Source organism: Sinohyriopsis cumingii, chromosome 4 (genome assembly GCF_028554795.1).
Source record: "Sinohyriopsis cumingii isolate HCF-2022 chromosome 4, ASM2855479v2, whole genome shotgun sequence".
Taxonomy (NCBI): domain Eukaryota; kingdom Metazoa; phylum Mollusca; class Bivalvia; order Unionida; family Unionidae; genus Sinohyriopsis; species Sinohyriopsis cumingii.
In genome coordinates this window covers 142363596-142385119 of record NC_142964.1, presented here as the reverse complement: position 1 = coordinate 142385119, position 21524 = coordinate 142363596, and the positions used below count along the sequence as shown (strand labels likewise).

Here is a 21524-nt window from a genome sequence, read left to right as displayed (position 1 = left end):
CATCATTATCAGTTGTTGTTGTTGTTTTTGGGTTAAACACCATTTTTCAGCACATGATAGGCTATACATGGTGGCCAGTATTAATGGTGGAGGAAGAACTAGGGAAAACCCCGGAAAGAACCACCGACCCACGAGAAGCTACTGGCAAGCTTTCTCACATACCCGCATTGGCTGAATGCGAGACTTGAACCCATTCAGACAGACGTGAGATGGCAGTGATCCATAACGGTGAGTGCTTTAGACCACTTGGCCACTCGGGGCCCCTGTCATCATTATCATGAAGGAGTAAATTATCATGTACTTAATTAGGAGGTGGTATCACACAAAAGTGATATATTCTATGGTTCCCATTAACACTATAAAGAGGGAGTACATTATCATGCACTTCATTATTAAGTAATCTCACAATGAAGTGATATATTGTTTATAGACATTAATACAATTAGGGAATACTGATCATGTAATTCAATATGAAGTTATTCTATGACTTCTGTAGATAACCGTTATAATGAGGGATAACTGTGTCATGTACTTCATTATGAGGTGGTCTCACCATAGAGTGATGTATTCTGTGGTGCTCAAATACAGCATTATAACGAGGGAATAGTGTTTACAATGTTCAGGTGATGTATAAGGTATGAAAAAATATAAAATCTCTGTTATATACAATTATTTAGAGATGCGAAAAAATCAGTGTAACAGGATGAAACCGGGCATGATTGGATCTTGCAAAATTGCTTAACACAATCATATGACTGAGATTCTTTTTTATTAAGCAAATTCATTATAAATGAATCTGACACCTACTCATGCGAACAGATTCCAACCTCGTGTGTAGCACAGTAATAGTGTTCCTAAATGGATACGATGAAATCATTGAATTTCAACAAATACTGTATATTCTCTTGTTAATACCCCCATCTAATTATTGCCTGCCTGCACTCCCCTTTTTAAGAACAGAAAATTTAAAGATGCATTGTAGGACCTGTGCTTTTCAAAACCTGTCTGCTTCAGATCCATGACTACAACAAAATGCTGCAGCATGCCCAGTTGATCATACTGTCACAATGTATATATCAATGTATAAATTACTGAAGTCATAGGCACACTTCTTGAATATGAGGCAGTAGCTAGGTGGCAAGTTCTAAGACTTACCTGTCCTTCTTCAGTCAGCTGTTGAGTGGGAAAATGTGTTGATAAATTGATTATTTTAACTCTGCTGATATTCACAGTGATTGAATTCAGTGGCAGAAAAAAAAACATATGTACATGTAGTCATTATAAGGTACATTAAAAAGAAAAACTTTAGCTTTTATTTTATTATAGCTCTATAAAACACCCCCAACCTGGAAAACGTGGTGCCCCTTGGGGCATTAATTACAGAATATATGGTAATCACCAATGATCTTGTATGTTAATGGACATGATCATTGTATTGAACTCATCAACAGATTTGATTGATAAATGGAGTTGTCAACACAATTATTTGATATACTCGATCAATGTAAGATCAATGTATGAAGTTTATGAACAATGTATGGTTCATCAACAAGTATGATGGATGTTATTATTGATTTTCAAACATATCGTGAAATTGAATTTTAAATTTAATATGGAATGTATGATGGTATTTATCTCATGGCATCCATTTGATGGGCATGAAATATTTCTGATTCCATAGCTCCCAACAAATACTGAATAAACAACTTTGCATGGGTGTGCTCATCCCAGCCTGCCCAAGGATCCCTCAAGAGCCCCTGTATTCCAGTGACCCAGTGATCCATAAACACTGAGTAAATCGAAACCATCCTTAGAACCAGTGTACAACAGTATTCGGGTTACACAAAACCCCAGAGTTTGACATCTCCTCATGACAGCAAAAACTACAATGACTGGCTGTGTAATACACGAGACCAATTCAGGTGTGACTATAATGATATATTTATATTCTATGCATGTGTGCACTTGAATTGACTTTGTTACACATTAAATTCTTTCATAACAGCAACTGTATGAGAGTATTATTATAATAACCATGTTCAAGAATAATAATAACCAGGTACAAGATTATTAATCTAATAACCACATTCATGTATTAATCTATCTTTGACAAGAATAATTGCACTGGATCATAAGAATTCACACTACTAGGCTCACATAATGCATTAAACATTCAGTTAAATCTCAAACTACTCCTAACAATGCATTTGACATTTGGTTAAATCTCACAATGCTCCTCACTTAATGCATTAAACATTCATTTAAATCTCACACTACTCCTCACATAATGCATTAAACGTTCATTTAAATCTCACACTACTCCTTACTTATTGCATTTAACATTCAGTTAAATCCAAATTCTCAGTTCAGCTGTAAAATTTCTGACTTGGAATAGGCTATATTTTGTCCAATAATTTGGTATCTTGTGATATAGGCCTGTCTTTCGAGAATAGTTAGGACAAATTCTGAAACATTCAATATATAAATCACTTTGATCACATAGAATCGATGGCTAAATGCTACAGTTGGCATTTTCTCACTCCTCTACAACTACAGTTTACTGATAAGACTTAGTATATTGTGACAATACACAGAGAGAATTTGGACTATAAATACTATAAAGGTTACATTTATGTGGAATAAGCTTTCATTGCACATTAAATCTATAGAAAATGTTACATTATTAAGTTGTTGTTGTTGTAGGGTTTAATGCCAATTTTCAGCACACGATAGGCTATACATGGCAGCCAGTATTAATGGTGGAGGAAGAACTCGGGGGGGGGAAAACCCGGGAAAGAACCACCGACCCAGAAGAAGCTACTGGCAAGCTTTCTCACATACCCACATTAGCTGAATCTGAGACTTGAACCCATGCAGACAGAGATGAGATGGCAGAGATCCATAACAGAAAGCCCTTTAGACCACTCATCCACTTGGGGTCCCACATTATTTAAGAGGAGATAGCACAAGTATATAGTTACTAATATAACTTAATAGAACTTATAATTTATAATACTAATGGCACGTTAAATTAAATAGTAGATTATGTATATTTATTTGAAATGGTGTGCTTGACCTTTGTCCATGATTGAGGGTAGAGTTCTAACCTACCTGACTATTGTCCTGGCAGAGGGACCCGGTTGTTTATACATGATTTTTTCATAATTTTACTAAAATTGAAGTTCAGTACCTGACCTTGTTTACAAGTTAGTGAAGAATTCCAGAAAATACTATTGCATCATAGATCAGGTGATAGTGTATGCATAAAGAATGTGTAAAGGAATTATTCATTCCTGTTTAAAGTTTGGTCTGTGGAATCATTTACTGTTGAGTTCAGTTATAATATGTGAGGAATTATTTAAATTATTCATTGGCACTACAAAGTGCTCATTGACGTTTTGGACACAACATTACTTTGGGATTATTTGTGAATTCATAATTCGTATATTATTATGATACATTAACATTATTGGTACATCAGCACATTCAGGATTATTGGAATTTCATTTGGAACATTCCGTACTTTTGATTTCTGATAGAACATTTAGGATTATTTGTGATTCAATTCACAATACTGTAAGTGGTTTTTTTTTTAAATTTTCACTTTGTGTTCCAGTAAAAAAATTTACAATACTTTTACACTTCACTTGTGGATGATACTTAGTTTATGAATAGAGTCATAACAAATTACTATTATCTTTCGTATAATGTACATGGTTATTCTTCTCAGGAGGATGTCAAGACAGAATAGTCCTTGAATAAATGAGTCACCCTTTAGTCATAAAGTGTTACTGTTACTGTTATTTATTAATACTTTTACTATTATATTAGAAAAAACACCCTAGCCAGTCAGCTTGGTTAGAAATATATACAAATAAAGATGATGCAGTGCCATTCTGAGTTCTTTTTGTTTTGTTTAAAAGTATATCTTCTGTAAAACATTACATCAATTATACATGTATAATGTCTGCAAATGATGTGCTATGGTCCTGTTGAGTACCCTATGGCCCCATGTGTAATGTGCACACGACATGTGTATGGAAGACTACACTCCACTAAATGACATTATGGTGAACATCAAGCATCATATGTCTAGATCTGTCACGGTATAATGTACTGGCAGGTCAGGGTCTGTGCTGATTGCTTTAAATAATTGATCTGTCAGGACATAATTTACTAGCATGTCAGGGTCTGTGCACTTTGCTTGAAATTATAGATCTGTTGGGACATAATGTACTGGCAGATCAGGGTCTGTGCTCTTTGCTTTAAGTTATTGGTAAGTCATGACATAATATACTGGTAGATCAGGGTCTGTGCTCTTTGCTTGAAATTATAAGTTTGTCAGGACATAATGTACTGGCAGATCAGGGTCTGTGCTCTTTGCTTGAAATTCTAGGTTTGTCAGGAGATAATGTACTGGCAGATCAGGGTTTCTGCTTTATAGATCTATCATGACATAATGTACAGGTACATTAATGTATGTTTTCATTGCTTGAAATTATAGTAGAAAAATCATTATATTTCATCATTTTCCAGTATATTGTATGACAGCAGTTCTGGGACCATGCTGTTTTCGTTTTGGGTGCTTGTTATATTCATAAGGTTAGATGGCTGTATTGGTCAAAAACTGTGTCCTTCCCATGTAATATATAAATCAGATCCATAACCTGAGACAGTTGCCAAAGGGTGTGGAGATTGTACGAGAAAAATATTCCTTCTAGAACCGCAGAAGTCAATTTCAGTGTCAACAGTGTGCCAAAAAGAAGTCTACAGAATCACAGTAGTATGTCTCTTACGTAAACAATATTCACATCAAGTATATATATATATATATATATATATATATATATATATATATATATATATATATATATATATATATATATATCAATCAGTCACTTCTATTATCAGACAAACTATACTTATTAAATATGTGCCTAAACCTTTTAAAATTCAGGGCGAACTGGAGTATAAATATTAATATTTGAGCTGCCTTCTGTGGATCATAAAATCATAAAATGATGCATTAGCTTTCAGTTAATGCCCACATTAGTGCAAAGCATTGCATAGGAGTCATTTTTCCAGTTATGGTGACATCGTTGACAGCTTGTTTAAGGTTTTGGTTAAACTTTGTCATTTACACATATTTCCTAAATGCCTTGATAATTTTCATCATACTGCACAATTGAATTAGCGAAACATGTGCTTGTCTTTATGACCGAATGGAATCAGTGCCACTGAGTCTTAGAAGATTGGTTGTGAAGTTTTGCTAGAAATTTTTTTGTGTGCTTATACATTAATTTACTAAATCCCTTGATGGATTTTCTTCCTAGTTGGGATGAATCATTATGAAGCTAAGTTAATTTAGTTTCCAACATGCTCACTCCTCCATTTGACCTTGGGTAAAGGGTCACCATAGTCACAGTCATATAGAAACCTTTTGTTCAGAATTTGGTTAATGTTTAATCAGATCTGCCTATGTTTCCTAAACCTTCCAATAGATTTTCTTGATCCTTTGCATGAATCGTGATGAAGCTAAGACAGCTCTTTCAGCAACTTGTTCACTTGCCCATTTGACCTCGCAGTTAAAATCACACATTATACAGTACCTCGTTGAATTTTTGGCTCAGCTTAAAGCCATAGCATTTTTGTTTAAGTTCATCATCATGTAAAATATGGTCTAGTGGTTAGAGCATTTGCCTCTGATGTGGAGGGTCGTGGGATTGATCCCCGGCCGAGGCATACCAAAGACTTACAAAAATGGTACTAACAGCTGCCTCGCTTGGCGCTCAGCATTAAGAGATTAGTGTTAGGACTGGTTGGACTGGAGTCAGGATAATGTGACTGGGTGGGAGATCATGCTACATGTCTGTGGCTGCCCCATTGTGAGACATCACTATGAGCTGCCACACTGCAGACATCGTAGCGATATAACTGGGAAATTGTTAAAGCTACATTAAAAATCCAAATTACACACACACACACACACACACACACACTCATCTAAAATAGATTCTCTCAAATTTACATCAGTTATTCCATCTGTTCATCAATAGTTTTCTGCATTATCACTTTTTAGGAATTACTGGATTTTAACCAAATTTGGGTGCAGCTTTATGTTCATAAGACCTCAAAATAGTTTAGTTTTCAGCTTTCTGTGTCACCTGTTAGAGAAGTTATGGCCCTTTATTAACTGGCCTCCTGATCTGTGTTTCTGCAGCTTTTAATTGATGAGGTCTTGAAGAAGCTTAATTTCAGCACAATATGACATTATTTAAAGGAATTATGCCCCCTGATTGACTGTATTTCAGACTGGTTTCCAGATCATAACTTTATCAAGGTTTGTTGGATTTTAACAAGTCAGGTGTGCAGTTTTTTTATTGATGAGACCATGAGTGACTTCCATTTTTGCTCAGTGTGATTTACAGGAGTTATGCCCCCTGATTGCCTGTGCTCTGACTTTGGTTCCTGCAACATTACTTTATCAGTGATTGTTGAGGGGACAAATAGTGTTACAGTACTTGTGTCTGACTGTTCATCACTTTCATCAGAAATTTCATTGGTTGAAACCAGATTTGATATGAGGCTTTTGATTAAAAAGTACTTTCCAGTAGTTCAAATTCAACTTTCACCATTTTTAGCCAAATACCATGGACTTTGTCTCAGAACACGGCCCTTCATTGTTTCATTTCAGCTAAAAAAAAACTTTTGAAGGACTTGAGGAATTAAATTTAAAGTTAGTATGAGGTTTTACATTAAGAAGACCTTAGCTAAAGGGAAAGGATATACAGCAAATGAAACATTCTCAGGTTGAGCCAGGTATGACATTCACATTATAATGCTGTGAGCTGTTCAGTAAGATTAGCAGATGGATAGGAGAAAAGTTGAGTTTCTCATTGTTGTTATTAAACAACATCATTTTGATTGCTGTAAACTTTGAACATGTTTAGACATTTTGGTTATCATTGCAGGGCGACCCTGGGATTGAGTACTGTAATAAATTCTAAGTGGTCACAGACACCTGGAGAATGTGCACTGATATAAATCCAAAGTTATGTTCAGGACAAAGAGACCTGTGAATTGATTTATACATTGTTTGAAACAAGTTACCAGTACTTCTTATCAAGATAATTAGGGTACACAGCTAAAGACTTTTTTGTAAGATAGTGCTCATTGAAATTTGTTAAAAAAGTGTGCCATATACGTTTTATGATTTTGGTGTTGCTTGAAAAACAAAACGAAAATAAAGCAAACTTGAATACATGATACAAATATCCTGCTTATTTCAATGTATAATTGCTAAATAATATCGACCTTTTGAATATTTTGAAAACAAATTCATAGTACTGTAATACTGCAGTCAAAATTTCAATGATGTATGCAGCTGAGATATTCCAGGAATATTGTAAATCTTGGTAATTTTTTTTTATGTACAATATTTACAGTGTGTAGATATTTTCATTACCTCTCAGATCGTATGCTTCATTTCAGATTGATTACTAGATTGTATGGTCATTCATTCACAGTAATCACAGTGTACATGTATCTTCCTTACCTATTAGACTGTAAATTGGATTGGTTTCACAGCAACTACAGTGTACATGTATCTTCCTTACCTATTAGATTGTAAATTTCATTCACTTCACAGCAATTACAATGTACATTGATCTTCCTTACCTATTAGATTGTAAATTTCATTTACTTCACAGCAATTACAATGTACATTGATCTTCCTTACCTATTAGACTGTAAATTTGATTGACTTTACAGTAGTTACAGTGTATAGGTATCTTCCTTTTTTAATCAGAGTCTGCTTTTTTTCAGGCTGGTTTAGGGGAGTTGCCCTCCGAGACAAGGAGACCATGGTAAATATTGCAACCATTCTATATTGATTAATATGACAAAAATTATTCGAAATAAAATTATGAGATTTATCAGGATTTGGTAAATGGATAAGATTGGGAATAACTTGCAGATAACTAAATGCAGTCTTTTGGGAATTTTGGATATATTTGTACTTAAAAATGTACAGAAATGCCCTTTGATATTTTGAAAATGGCTTTCAGACTTTGTTGGGTCAGTATTTCACTTACTTTTTGTTTGCCGTTAAATAGGACAAATGTGCGTTTTGTTCTTTTAGTAATTTCACCCTCTGCAGTTAATAATATTTAATGCAGTATGTTATTGAAAGATGACCGGGGATTTGGTGTTTCTGAGTCTATTCAGATTTCAAAATGTGTTTCCTACTCGATTTTCAGGCAAAAATGACAAAAAGCTCCAGGGGTTAATGTGTTAACTGTGGCCACTTAAGACCAGTGGGGAAGTTTACATTCAGGCTGTCAGGCCATTAAATTAAAGAAACACATTGCTATCTAGGATGATGTGTTTGTAAATCACTAATAGCAAGTTTCCCATTATAGCCAAACATTTAGATGCGTGACCATATGTTGCAAACTTTGTTTCTCTTTAAGTATGTATGTGTAAAGTGCTTACAATAGAGCTAAGTAGTTAGAGTGTAATTTTGGAATTAAATAGCTCATAAGAAAATATTTTTAAACAACTAATTTCCCACTTATCATTTTAAAAATTCTATTACACATTAAATGTAACTAAGGCAATAGTGGATATACATGTATGTCTATAATTTGGTTATATAATTTAGGTTTTGTGCATTTTGGTTTGTATGCTAGATTTAAATAAATATCAGCAGTTGACCCTAAGTTAACTCAGAAATTCTAGAAAGGTCTTCAGTGAATGCTTTCTCTGAGGTCCACTGGATCATTTATAAGCTTGTGTCAGCCTTTGCCTGACTATACAAGGTTCTTCCTTTGGGTATTAAAGACCTCTTTCAGAAATAGCTCAATCCACATTGACCAGATATGATCCTTTGCATACCGCCTTCAAAATTAACGACTAGAACTTAAAAAAATACTGCATGACCCAAAAAATAAAAAACATGGGTGACTAACACCTAGCTGATTGGTATCGATTTGAAAATCTCAAGTACACTATGTACACAAAATCCCAACTAATACAAATGGTAATAAAGAAATTATAAGAGTCGTAAGATTTGGTTAATTACACAGGTGGCCTACACTTTATTGGAATATCTTTTTTATTGTCCAATCGAATAACTGGACTAGATTTTATTATTTAGGTCTTGAGGTTTCAGGCTTTCTGGTGGCATTTGTCATACCCCGAGGGTCTCTTTCATCCCTTCCCTTGCCTGTACTCAATAGCAATTAAATAATGCGACATTTGCATATAAAAGCAGAGTCATAGTGGCATCGTTCCTATGGCCCTGACCAATTAACAATCTTAACCATCAGGATCTAAAGAGTCGCATAAGCACTTTGTTTGCTTAAGCGACTTTAATTCTTATTCATCATCATCAGAGTTGGCATGTAGAACTAGAAGGCTTCATATTGAATTAAATGTTTGTCTAATTCCCCCAGCCAGATTACAGTTACATCAGAATAGGCACCAGAACATAACTCTCCTTTTATAAAGCATGATGATGCTCTATTCATTACTGACTGCTATTGTGTTCTTTTACTATTACAAATGGTTAAATAGCAAAATGACTACATATACCATTACAAAGTAAACATCGAATGATAAGAGGATGAAAATCTAAAGCTTGATAATGTTAAAATTGCCACTCCCTCGTTGCTGTGTGTTTTTCCCCTCAGAGTCAGGGGTGCAAATTTAGACTTTTTCACTGTGGTCATTATAAGCAAGCCATGATGCATGTACTACTGATCTCATTGCAATCCATTCATATTTCATTCCAAAAGTCCATCTTACCTGATCTGAATGTGGACAGAATGAAATGAGTGATTGATGTCTCATTAGACAACTTTGTTTGGATTGTACCAATGATTTATTAATTTGGATGATTTTGTGCCAGAAAATTCATAAGCATGTTTGAGAATCACCTCTCCAAGACATTGTGATGTGAATGGCAATCATGTATTGCTATGTTAAATAGGTATCTGCTGGTGAAAGGTAGTGTAACCAGTCTAGCTAAAACATCAGTCTTAGTAGGTCACTACATGATGCACATCACAAGTCTGGAGCAGAATTCACAGCCAGGAACAAGGTGTACTAAATTTGCATGAATTCCTTTTGACACCATGCCATGTGGATGTGTCATTCATATTTGTGTGGGCCATCTGTAACTTTTAGCACAAAAACATGGCCTATATTGAACCCTGGCCCATATTATTTACACTTTCCCCCAAAACTGTTGTCTAGCATTTGAAAATTAGAGACAGAATGGTGTCCGCATCATATGAATGCAGTCAGATAAATAAGATGTGAAATAGTCAGACAAGAAGGTATTTGAGGTTTAATAAATTTTAGTTATGGAAAAGAATATCTGGAGGTAATTACAATACTCTAAAGATTGATATGCAAAATAACTGTGGTCTCTAAAATATAATTTTAATATTTGGATACAATTCTGATTGCATTGTTGTTATATATATATATATATATATATATATATATATATATATATATATATATATATATATATATATACATATATATATATATATATATATATATATATATATATATATATATATATATATATATATATATATATATACATACATACCTTTGTATAATGACCACACTGGAAACCATATACATGTAGTACTATTTGTTATAAATAGGTTATAGCAGTTTGTATAACCAATTTAAAATGGATTGATTTATGCATATATGGGACTTATCATATTTGGCCTTTGTATTTGGGCATTTTACAGATTCTCAAAATGTATCTGATTCAAACTGGTTGGGGAAAAAAATCATTGAAGAGTCACATCCTGTATGTCCATGCATAAATTTTAAGCTCCTTTAATGAACAGAAACATGGTTGAAAATCATGCAGTTAAAAAGCCCAGGAGATTTCATATATGTAAATAAGTAAATATGAATCTCATGATGAATTACAAACAGCCTCGATTCTGCAAGCAACTTTCACATTCTTTCCTATCTTTTGCTGCTACTCTTCACATTCCAAGTATAATGTGTGATTTGATGGTGAAGGGGCTGAATTAATGAGTAAAAAAAATGCATGAAATAATAAAGAAATTAAAGTTTGCTATTAAAGAAACTTGTATTTTTTTAGGAAATAGAAATGAAAACAATCAGTGCTTATATTGTTCACTATTGTTTCATGTGCTAGGAAAATTTAACTGTATAGTTTTCCAAGCATTGATAAAAACACTATCAGAAAACTGACTGTAAACTGCATTTAAATAGTAATCTACATAATGAGGAATTCATTTTTTATTAATTAAATAAAAAACATAAAATATAATGAATTTGTCAGACATATATATTGCTTGCTTAATATCTTGACAGACTCTAGAAACGTGAAGTATTTTTCATTAGAAATTATCTTTCATTGTAAAACATGAGATCTTATCTTGAAGAAAAAGAGAAATATTAAGAGAAATCTTTACATTGTTTTCTCATGGACAAGTGATAAGATATGATAGACCGAGTTAATATAGATTGTCTGTTGGAGAGAGAGACAGAGTGAGAAAGAGAAAGAGGGAGATAACATTAACTGCAAATTGTCTTAAAAATAATTTGTCATCCCTTAATTCCCTAATCATTATTTTTGGTTTTTTCATGAGTATAATTCATATACTTTTAAACAGGGGTCAAGCTAGACTTGAATTTCAGGGAGAAGTGACTTCTCCTTTTGGATGAAACAAAAGTGAGAGCTGAACAAGGAGAAGTGTGGGAACAAAGCAAGAAATGCAATATATATATATATATATATATATATATATATATATATATATATATATATATATATATATATATATGATGCTAGAGAATGGACTCTGGGTGAATTTCTGCAGTTAAATTGCACCAAGATGTAAATCCATGTTAAGGCTGTCCAAAAACATGAACTATGGACTTTTACACAATATTTTCATTGTCTAACAATTCTTGATTTTATCTGAGATTGTGTATACTGGTATGTAAAGAGAGCATAGTTTTTATTTGCAATCACACATTAGGTCTAACATATTTCCACAGTCTTGGAAAACTTCCATGATACCTCATTTATGAAACTAAACAAAAGATGATGTAAATAAATAACTACAGACACATTTCTATCCTTCCTTCCTTGTGTTTCCAGGTTACTAGAACTACATGTACATTATTCTTTTATGAAATATTTGAAACACATATAATCTTATTCATGATAATCAGTCTGGCTTTTGAGAGAATCATTTTTACAAAACTGCAGTCAGATCTATGATTGATAAATGGCTACAAGCATTAGATAAGGGACTCTTATGATAGATTTCTTAAAACTTTTCATCTTGAAAAATATTTGCTTGAAAAACTGGAAATCTATCAATGTAGTAACAGTTCCATAAACTGGTTTACTATTTACTCAACTATCGGAGCACAGAATGTATCTCTAAATGGTAACCTTTCTGAAAGTAAAAATATTAATTATGGAATACCACAGAGCTCTATCCTCAGACCTCTGTTATTCATTCTGTTTATTAACAACTTACCTTTTAAGATAGAAAATGCAGTTTCTTCCACTGACTGCTATGCAGGTGACACTACACTATCAGAGTCCAGGACCGCTCTGGTGGTCTAGTGGTTAGAGTGTCCGCCTTGGATGTGGGAGGTCATGGGTTTGAACCCTGGCCGAGTCATACCAAAGGGTTTTTTAAAAAATGGTAATAACAGCTGCCTTGCTTTTCGCTCAGCATTTGGAGGTTAGTGTTAGGACTGGTCGGCCTGGTGTCAGGTTAATGTGACTGGGTGGGACATCATGTTACATGTCTGCGGCATGATGTTCCAGTGCTAGAGATCACTATAAACTGTCACTCTTAAAAATTACATGTTGTCAATATAAAGGAAAAAAGACACCTACTGTAATGGTAAATGACAACAGCAGCAAAATAAAATTGTTGTTTATAGGTTTTCTCTGGCAAGGAAACATTTCTTGTTTTTTCTTGTTATTTCTTTTTAAATTTGTGTTGTGAGTGTGTACAAAGTATAGAAGAAGAACCTGTTGATTGTCAGCTTTGGAATATTTAATATCGTGATACTATAGTGTACCTTAATAATGATTTGTGTCAGATGTCTGAGGAATGCATAGGATTTATTTGGTATTTGGTATTAGTTTTATTTAACAAATAATGCAAGCCATGTAAAACAATGAAGTCTCCATTTCATGTTGTTGTTGTTGTTGTTGGGTTTAATGCCATTTTTCAGCACACGATAGAGTATGCATGGCGGCCAGTATTAATGGTGGACCATGCAGTTTGAAATAAAGAATTCTTATCTTCATGCATAAGGGTCTGCGACAGCTATAAGAAAATATATTCACATTAGAATAAGACATAGATTAACGAAAAGTGTCACTGAAAACGCAAAAAGCTATAAAACTATAAAAACGTGAAACTCTTAGCGTATTATTTTCATTATTTTGTCCCATTTTTGGTGTCGAGCTTGCATCGGGTGTTGTTGTAACTTGCCCAATCCGTGCTTTAATGTATGCCTTTATTAAGTGCAGAATCAGCAAAATGTCTGCACCCTTAAGTCACAGTTTGATATCATTGTTGGATTAGTTTTAGACACGAACTGTACGGTTTGTAAACACTTCGTGTCTTTAATATAGAACATGGTAACACTTAGAATTGTTTGTTTGTGTCTATGCCCCCCCCAATGCTTTTTTTAATGAGGAATGACCATCTGTATCCATTGTAAGACTAGGCCATTTGTCTACCCTTTGGCTTAGTCCTACATGTAAGACATAGCACATTTTGATTTTGTTTAGGTGACGCCCAAAACATAAATATCAGCATCAGGTCTTACAGGTAGGACTACCCTTTGGCTTATATTTGTTGTTGTTGTTGTGGGGTTTAATGCCATTTTTCAGCACACGATAGGCTATGCATGGCAGCCAGTATTAATGGTTGAGGAAGAACCTGGGAGAACCCCAGGAAGAACCACTGACCCACGAGATGCTACTGGCAAGCTTTCTCACATACCCACATTAGCCGAATCTTAGACTCGAACCCACGCAGACAGAGGTTAGATGGCAGTGATCCGTAACGGAAAGTGCTTTAGACCACTCGGCCACTTGAGGCCCCTTCCATTTCATGTATGGGAAATCTAATTACAATTTCTTGTTAATTACACATTTACTTGTAGAAATGGAATAAAAGTTAATCACGATAAAAATTATCAATACGTATTAGTTATAAAATTATTTTGCATGCAAGGAAAAGAATCTCTCTAACAGTGCACCCATAATGAGTGAAAAGCATTTTTGTAACCATGCTTCTAGAATGGATGAAATATATTACATATATTTTACAGTCAGCACTTATTGTTTAATATGTGCCTCGCAGAAGATGAAGAGTGGCAAGTTTTAAAGGTAAGTGGTGCAATGCAGCTAATTGGTTATAATATTAATTAAATTGGTTTCATAAAAATAAACACAACTTTTCCTCGTGGAATAAATCTGTGTTAATAGTTTAAATATCTAATACTGAAAATGTTATTTGTAATGCATATTTGTGGTATTTCATTGCTTTGCCTAATCTGTTCTAATTAGCATTGAATATGTAAATGCACTGATGCAAAAATACACCATTAAACATTCTGGAAACTTCACAAAGTATACAGATTCATCAGACTTTGTTGTATACAACATGCAAGTAGAACAGTCTGTTGATTTAATAGCTAAATGGCGCTAGAACTAATGTATTTTATAATTATAAATATTCAAAATGTGCAATATCTTCTAGGTTCTTCTTCAGATACTTTACCTGAACATAGTACCTTAAGGTGACTAATACTACCTCACACATCCATTCCTCCCAGATTAAAACATTTTAGCTTAAAAGCTATAACTTATCTACCAAACTAGGTGGCAGTTAGATAGAGTTATGACCTTGATAAATGGATTCATGCCAAATTCCATGAATAATTTAGTTATTATTTCCACTTATACTGATTAGGACACTCTGTTCAGAGAGGCCTCACAATTAACATACATTCATTTTCTGCCCTTAACACAATTTCAAGGAATATTCTCTTTGCAGGGAAGTATACTCTATCTGTAAATGTCTAAATCATTTTATTGTCCCAGAAGAATCAACTAATACAAATGGAATGGCCTCTTCATCACTTGGTTTTCACTCAGCATGATGAAATGCCAAACTCCCAACCTTGGTCTTGCCAGTCCCAGATGGGCAGTCGCTGTTCTTTCTGTTCATTGGTAAATCCTGAAAGCATACCCTTACCCTCTAACATGTCTGATTCCATAGGTGATACAGAAAGCAAGAGAATCAGTGTGTTGCCTCATCATGATTGCTCCCCTCAAAAGGGAAAGATCATTGATCAACAACCTTGTCAATCCAGCAACAGAAATTTCCAGAAAATTGAGATAGTCCCTTATCTGCTCAAGTAACAATGATTCCATTTGTTTATTCATTACCCCGAGTTGCTGAAACTACAAAGCTTGATTAAACTAGACATCTTGAACAAACTGTTCTCACAAACGATGCTGGAAAATCTCTTGAGTGAGATGGCCATCAATTTTAAAAGCATACGAAGGCAAACAGAAAATCTTTACACAATGACATGCCCAAAACCACATTATACCAGTGCAGACATCAGTACCTCAGATAGCTAACTTCTACTTGATGCAAAATATTTGGTTTCAATTACAGTCAGTGGCTAATGTTCCACAATCACTGACATCCTGCATCATCAGACAAAACAAAGACCTCCGATCGTTTGTCGATTTCTTTTTACACGTTTCTTAGGATGTTGATTTTTTTTGCCAGGGTGGAATCTATCATGGGTAATAACCTTGCTGATAGGATACCATTTGAACCGCACTCAAGAGTCTCATTACTTTGCCTATCATAGGATACCATTTGAACTGCACTCAAGAGTCTCGTTACTTTGCCTATCATAGGATACCATTTGAACCACACTCAAGAGCCTCATTACTTTACCTGTCATAGGATACCATTTGAACTGCACTCAAGAGTCTCATTACTTTGCCTATCATAGGATACCATTTGAACCACACTCAAGAGCCTCATTACTTTACCTGTCATAGGATACCATTTGAACTGCACTCAAGAGTCTCATTACTTTGCCTATCATAGGATACCATTTGAACCACACTCAAGAGCCTCATTACTTTACCTATCATAGGATACCATTTGAACCACACTCAAGAGCCTCATTACTTTACCTGTCATAGGATACCATTTGAACCACACTCAAGAGCCTCATTACTTTGCCTATCATAGGATACCATTTGATCCGTACTCAAGAGCCTCATTACTTTGCCTATCATAGGATACCATTTGAACCATACTCAAGAGCCTCATTACTTTGCCTATCATAGGATACCATTTGAACCGCACTCAAGAGCCTCATTACTTTACCTGTCATAGGATACCATTTGAACCGTACTCAAGAGCCTCATTACTTTACCTGTCTTAGGATGCCATTTTTGAACCGCACTCAAGAGCCTCATTACTTTGCCTGTCATAGGATACCATTTGAACTGCACTCAAGAGCCTCATTACTTTGCCTATCATAGGATACCATTTGAACCACACTCAAGAGCCTCATTACTTTACCTGTCATAGGAGACCTGATTACTCACTGCATTAGTGAAAAAGAGGCAGAATCAGCAAACACATGCTCTATCACTGGACCTGAACTACATGCAGTTTCGACATGATGGGTCACTATCACTAATGGATGCCTCTGCTTTCAATGCCAAGAACAGGCTCCTATTCTTAGAGATTCAGACTTATATAATGAAATTCCTGTCTACTTTGGTCACTTAATCACATGGTCATGTGTAGGACTTAGTGCAGGCTCTGAGGTAGCTTGATAAAGTCCAAGCCATTGTGTAAAGGGAGATCATGCACCTTTTTACCCCTCAGTGAGGGAAAGGACGACATGTCAGAATAGACACTTTCATCCTGGATAAAGTGGGTTATTTGTTCTGCATATCAGAAAATAACCCCAGATCAAATGACTACATTTTAGCTAAACAATTTAGCTTGGGAGGGAGGGATTTGTGAGTTAGTAGTGGTTCTTTTTTAAGGTATTATGATTTGGTATGTATTACTGAATAAACATTTTACTGGATTAAATAGTATTTTTTGGCTGGAATTTTTATGTATTATGTCATTAATGTGATAAAAGCTTGTAGTTTAGAATAAGCATCAGATAACATCATAATTGCTGTCACTGCTACTCTAGCACTGATATCTTGATTTGATCATGTCTTTCTGTCCATCTGTATAACTATCTCCCTCCATCACAAAATCTTGTATGGCACAAAAACCACTAAACAAATTGAAATTTTAGAGGTATATTGTTAAATATATGTATATGATTTAATTATAGTGTAAGGCCCATACAGGTTTTAACGTTTTTTTAAATAAATTTTAAAAGTATTTGACTCGTAAGATCCTACTGAAAATATTTCTTTGACATTTCTTCTTTAGAACAGCAGAAACAATTTTGATCATACATGTACTTGGTAGGAATATTTGTTTGGACATGCTCTTTAAATTTTTTATCTGTGGTGGATTCCCTAGAAATTGTGACTTCTTTAACAAAGGTGGAAAACGTATTTTCTGCTTATTTAAAATGGCTAAACCTATTTTGATAAGACTGGAGTGTTTCTCAGAATATGTTTTATCAAAATTGTGCTTAACATGGCTCTCCTGGAAACGCTTTGGCTTCCATACCAAACATATTTTTGTTCTTTATTAAATAATGACCATTTGTGGTCATACTTGATATGAATGTTTCTTATGATATACTCTAAAATTGTCTTGGTTTGCTCTTTTAGCAATGGAATGGTTTCTATAGTAACCATTTCGAAAACCTAAAGCTGTTAATTAGCTTCCATCAGGTATAGCAAGAAAGGTATAACTACTAAGATTCAAAAAAACCAAAACACTGCCACAGAATGACTTTATCTCTGAAATTTCCTTTCCATAAACAAATATCATAGGTAGAGTTCCAGAATGTCGAGTTTTCACATCCAACAAAAGGGACCAACTGAACACCTTTCGCATCCAAACAAAAGAGACCAACTGAATTCCTTTCACATCCAAACAAAAGAGACCAACTGATCACCTTTCACATCCAAACAAAAGAGACCAACTGAACACCTTTCATATCCAAACAAGAGACCAACTGAACACCTTTCACATCCAAACAAAAGAGACCAACTGAATACCATTCACATTCAAACAAAAGTGACCAACTGAACACCTTTCACATCCAAACAAAAGAGACCAACTGAACACCTTTCGCATCCAAACAAAAGAGACCAACTGAATTCCTTTCACATCCAAACAAGAGACCAACTGAACACCTTTCACTTCCAAACAAAAGAGACCAACTGAATTCCTTTCACATCCAAACAAAAGAGACCAACTGAACACCTTTCGCATCCATACAAAAGAGACCAACCGAATTCCTTTCACATCCAAACAAAAGAGACCAACTGAACACCTTTCACATCCAAACAAAAGATTCCAATTCAACACATTTCACATCCAAACAAAGAGACCAACTGAACACCTTTCACATCCAAACAAAGAGACCAACTGAACACCTTTCACATCCTAACAAAAGATTCCAATTCAACACATTTCACATCCAAACAAAAGATTCCAATTCAACACATTTCACATCCAAACAAAATACATGTATTATATTGCACCAACTTCTCCAGATAAACTGATTCAGTGTAGCAGCACAGTTAATTATGTCAAAAATAGCAGTTCTACCATAAAAGGTAGCTGCAAATTTTCCTGGCATGTCTTTCAGTCCAAGGCACCTACCTTATTACTACAGTTGCCTTATAAACCAATGTAGAACAGGTGATTAGTATCAGGCCCACTTTGATCTCTTGCTTATGAAAACCTTGTGGGAGCATTGAACCAAAACTAACTGAACAGAGACAAATGAAATTTGAGTGACATATTTATATGCATATGTAGATGACCTTGTCAGAGATTCAGGCTATGAAATAATGATAAAAAATTTTTTTTTTAGAACTTTTTGGACTTTGTCACAAGTTTGCATGTGTTTTAGAAACATATCTAGTTACGTTTATTTTGGTTTTTGCCTGTCATGTATTTAGTTAATTCAGTTTTAATTTTCTTTTTATTTTTCAGCTTTTTTATGGCATTGGTAAACACCAAAAGAAGCAGGCAATTTAAACAACACAAGAATGAAAAGGAGGGAAACATTTGCATGGAAAGATAATGATTGCAAAAATGCAAAGGTTATGTCTCCTGTAAAGCAAAAGCAGCTGAGCTAGAATGCATATTTCATTGGAAAAGTCTGATGAAATAGATCTTTGCAAGGAAGAAAATCTAAACTGATGGATAAATACTCTGCTTGTTTGAGGCAGTCTCAGTGGCAGAGATGACAAAATCTGAAATTAATTGATCAGCTGAACTAATCAAGACTTGCAGAAACTATGTTTGAAAAGATAAAGTAACAAAACTGTGGAAAGAGCTCTTATTATTGTCCTCCATGTCCAAAACAAGCAGAAAATGGGTTTAATTCAAGTCCAGGAGAAAGGCATCCTTAGAAACACAGATCAGTATGAAAATCCTCAAGAAATTTAAGTGTTACAAAAAACTTGGAAACTGGCCTGAACAGAAACCATTTGTCTTTTTAAAGGAAAAGCATGTCAGATCATTGACGTAAAAGGAAAAATTTAATGAGCAAGTGATTGAATTCTTTGAAAGAAATGATAATGTCATTATACTGTAATAATGATGTGCAAGAGACAGTATTCAAAATCAAACAAATTCCTTATTGATTACATACATGATTTTTGATGTACCAGATTGTACACCAGCTAGTTGACATCCCAGCAGCACCATACCTCTACCAGACAGGAGCTTACAATAGAGGACATTCATGCATATTTCTGGTCCCATTCACCAGAGTCAAGGCATGCAAGGACCTCTTTCCATCAGGAATCTGCCAGTGGAACTTCCTACCGTCCAACCTAGTCAGTGCCTAATCCATTGATACTTTCAGAAGAGGGGGGTTGCTGCAGGGATCGCTTAGCTCCCAACCAGAGTTTATAAGCTGTAGTTAGCTGCACTTGGACCTCTCACCATATGTACATAGTTTACATCATGTGCAAGTATGCTTCTGAGGAACCCAGCACATTATTGGAAGAAGAAGACAATGTTTATTGCAAGTTTACCGATACCTGGTCAAAGGTTTAAAGATACGAAGGGCAACTTGTTTTTAGATGTGAACCAGAGCGTGTGTTGCCAGTGTTGTTGATGATGAATTGGTTGTGTTTGTGCATCAGGCATCAAAACATTGCACGGATGACAACCAGACCAACGGATTAAAGAAACATCTCTTCAAGGCTGACAGAGTTGTTAAGAAGTTTTATGAAAAACACTTTAAGGAATAACATATTCCTATGTTAGATGTTATAGACAATTCGCATTTTTCATCAAGCACGTGAAAAAGGAATGACTTTGGGGAGGGAAGGAAAACAAATTGGCCTAATCATTGTGGTGATGTGCAGGGAGGAATTAAAGGATGGGTTGATAACTGTGTTGATTTGTTTCATGTGCACACAGAAATGACAGAAAAAAACTATAATGAGGTAAGATACCTACAGGAGAATTTTTTACAGTAGACATGTCATGGTTTAATTTGATTTTTGGAAGACTATACCTGTAAATCTTTTGATGAATTCCAATCTGCATATTGGAACAAAAGTGTGGCAACAGTCCACTTGCTTGTGTGCTACAAAGATGATGAAGAGGACAACCTTGTTCACAAGTCCTTTGTGATTATTTCTGATGATCTCACTAATTTAGCATTTGCTGTATTGCATTTCCTTAATTTATTGCATTGGTGTGCAATTGCATTCCCATTTTGTCTTATGTTCATCATGTATCTGAATGTGATAGAGTACAGGAATAAACATATTTTCAATGTGATACATCACAGTACAGGAATAAGCACATATGCAGTGTGATAGAGTACAGGAATAAACATATTTTCAGTGTGATACATCACAGTACAGGAATAAGTATATTTGCAGTGTGATAGAGTACGGGAATAAAGCACATATGCAATGTGATAGAGTACAGGAATAAACATTTGCAATGTGATACATCACAGTACAGGAATAAGCACATATGCAGTGTGATAGAGTACAGGAATAAAGCACATATGCAATGTGATAGAGTACAGGAATAAACATTTGCAATGTGATACATCATAGGACAGGAATAAGCATATTTGCAATGTTATAGACTACAAGAATAAACACATTTTGCATTGTGATACATCACCATACAGGAATAAGCACATTTGCAGTGTGATACATCGCAGTACAGGAATAGGCACATTTGCAGTGTGATACATCACAGTACAGGAATAGGCACATTTGCAGTGTGATACATCACAATACA

At 34.7% G+C, this 21524-nt stretch overlaps 1 protein-coding gene across 3 annotated transcripts in view; it reads left to right on the top strand.

The window, feature by feature from the left end:
• Positions 1-21524, top strand: part of LOC149802224 (dedicator of cytokinesis protein 4-like) — a 365588-nt gene that overhangs the window by 26502 nt on the left and 317562 nt on the right. For all 3 annotated transcript variants that reach the window (XM_089956651.1, XM_089956650.1, XM_089956649.1), the window contains exon 3: positions 7825-7865. In XM_089956651.1, the coding sequence (XP_089812777.1) occupies positions 7825-7865 (41 nt within the window). The remainder of the gene's footprint in view (positions 1-7824; positions 7866-21524) is intronic.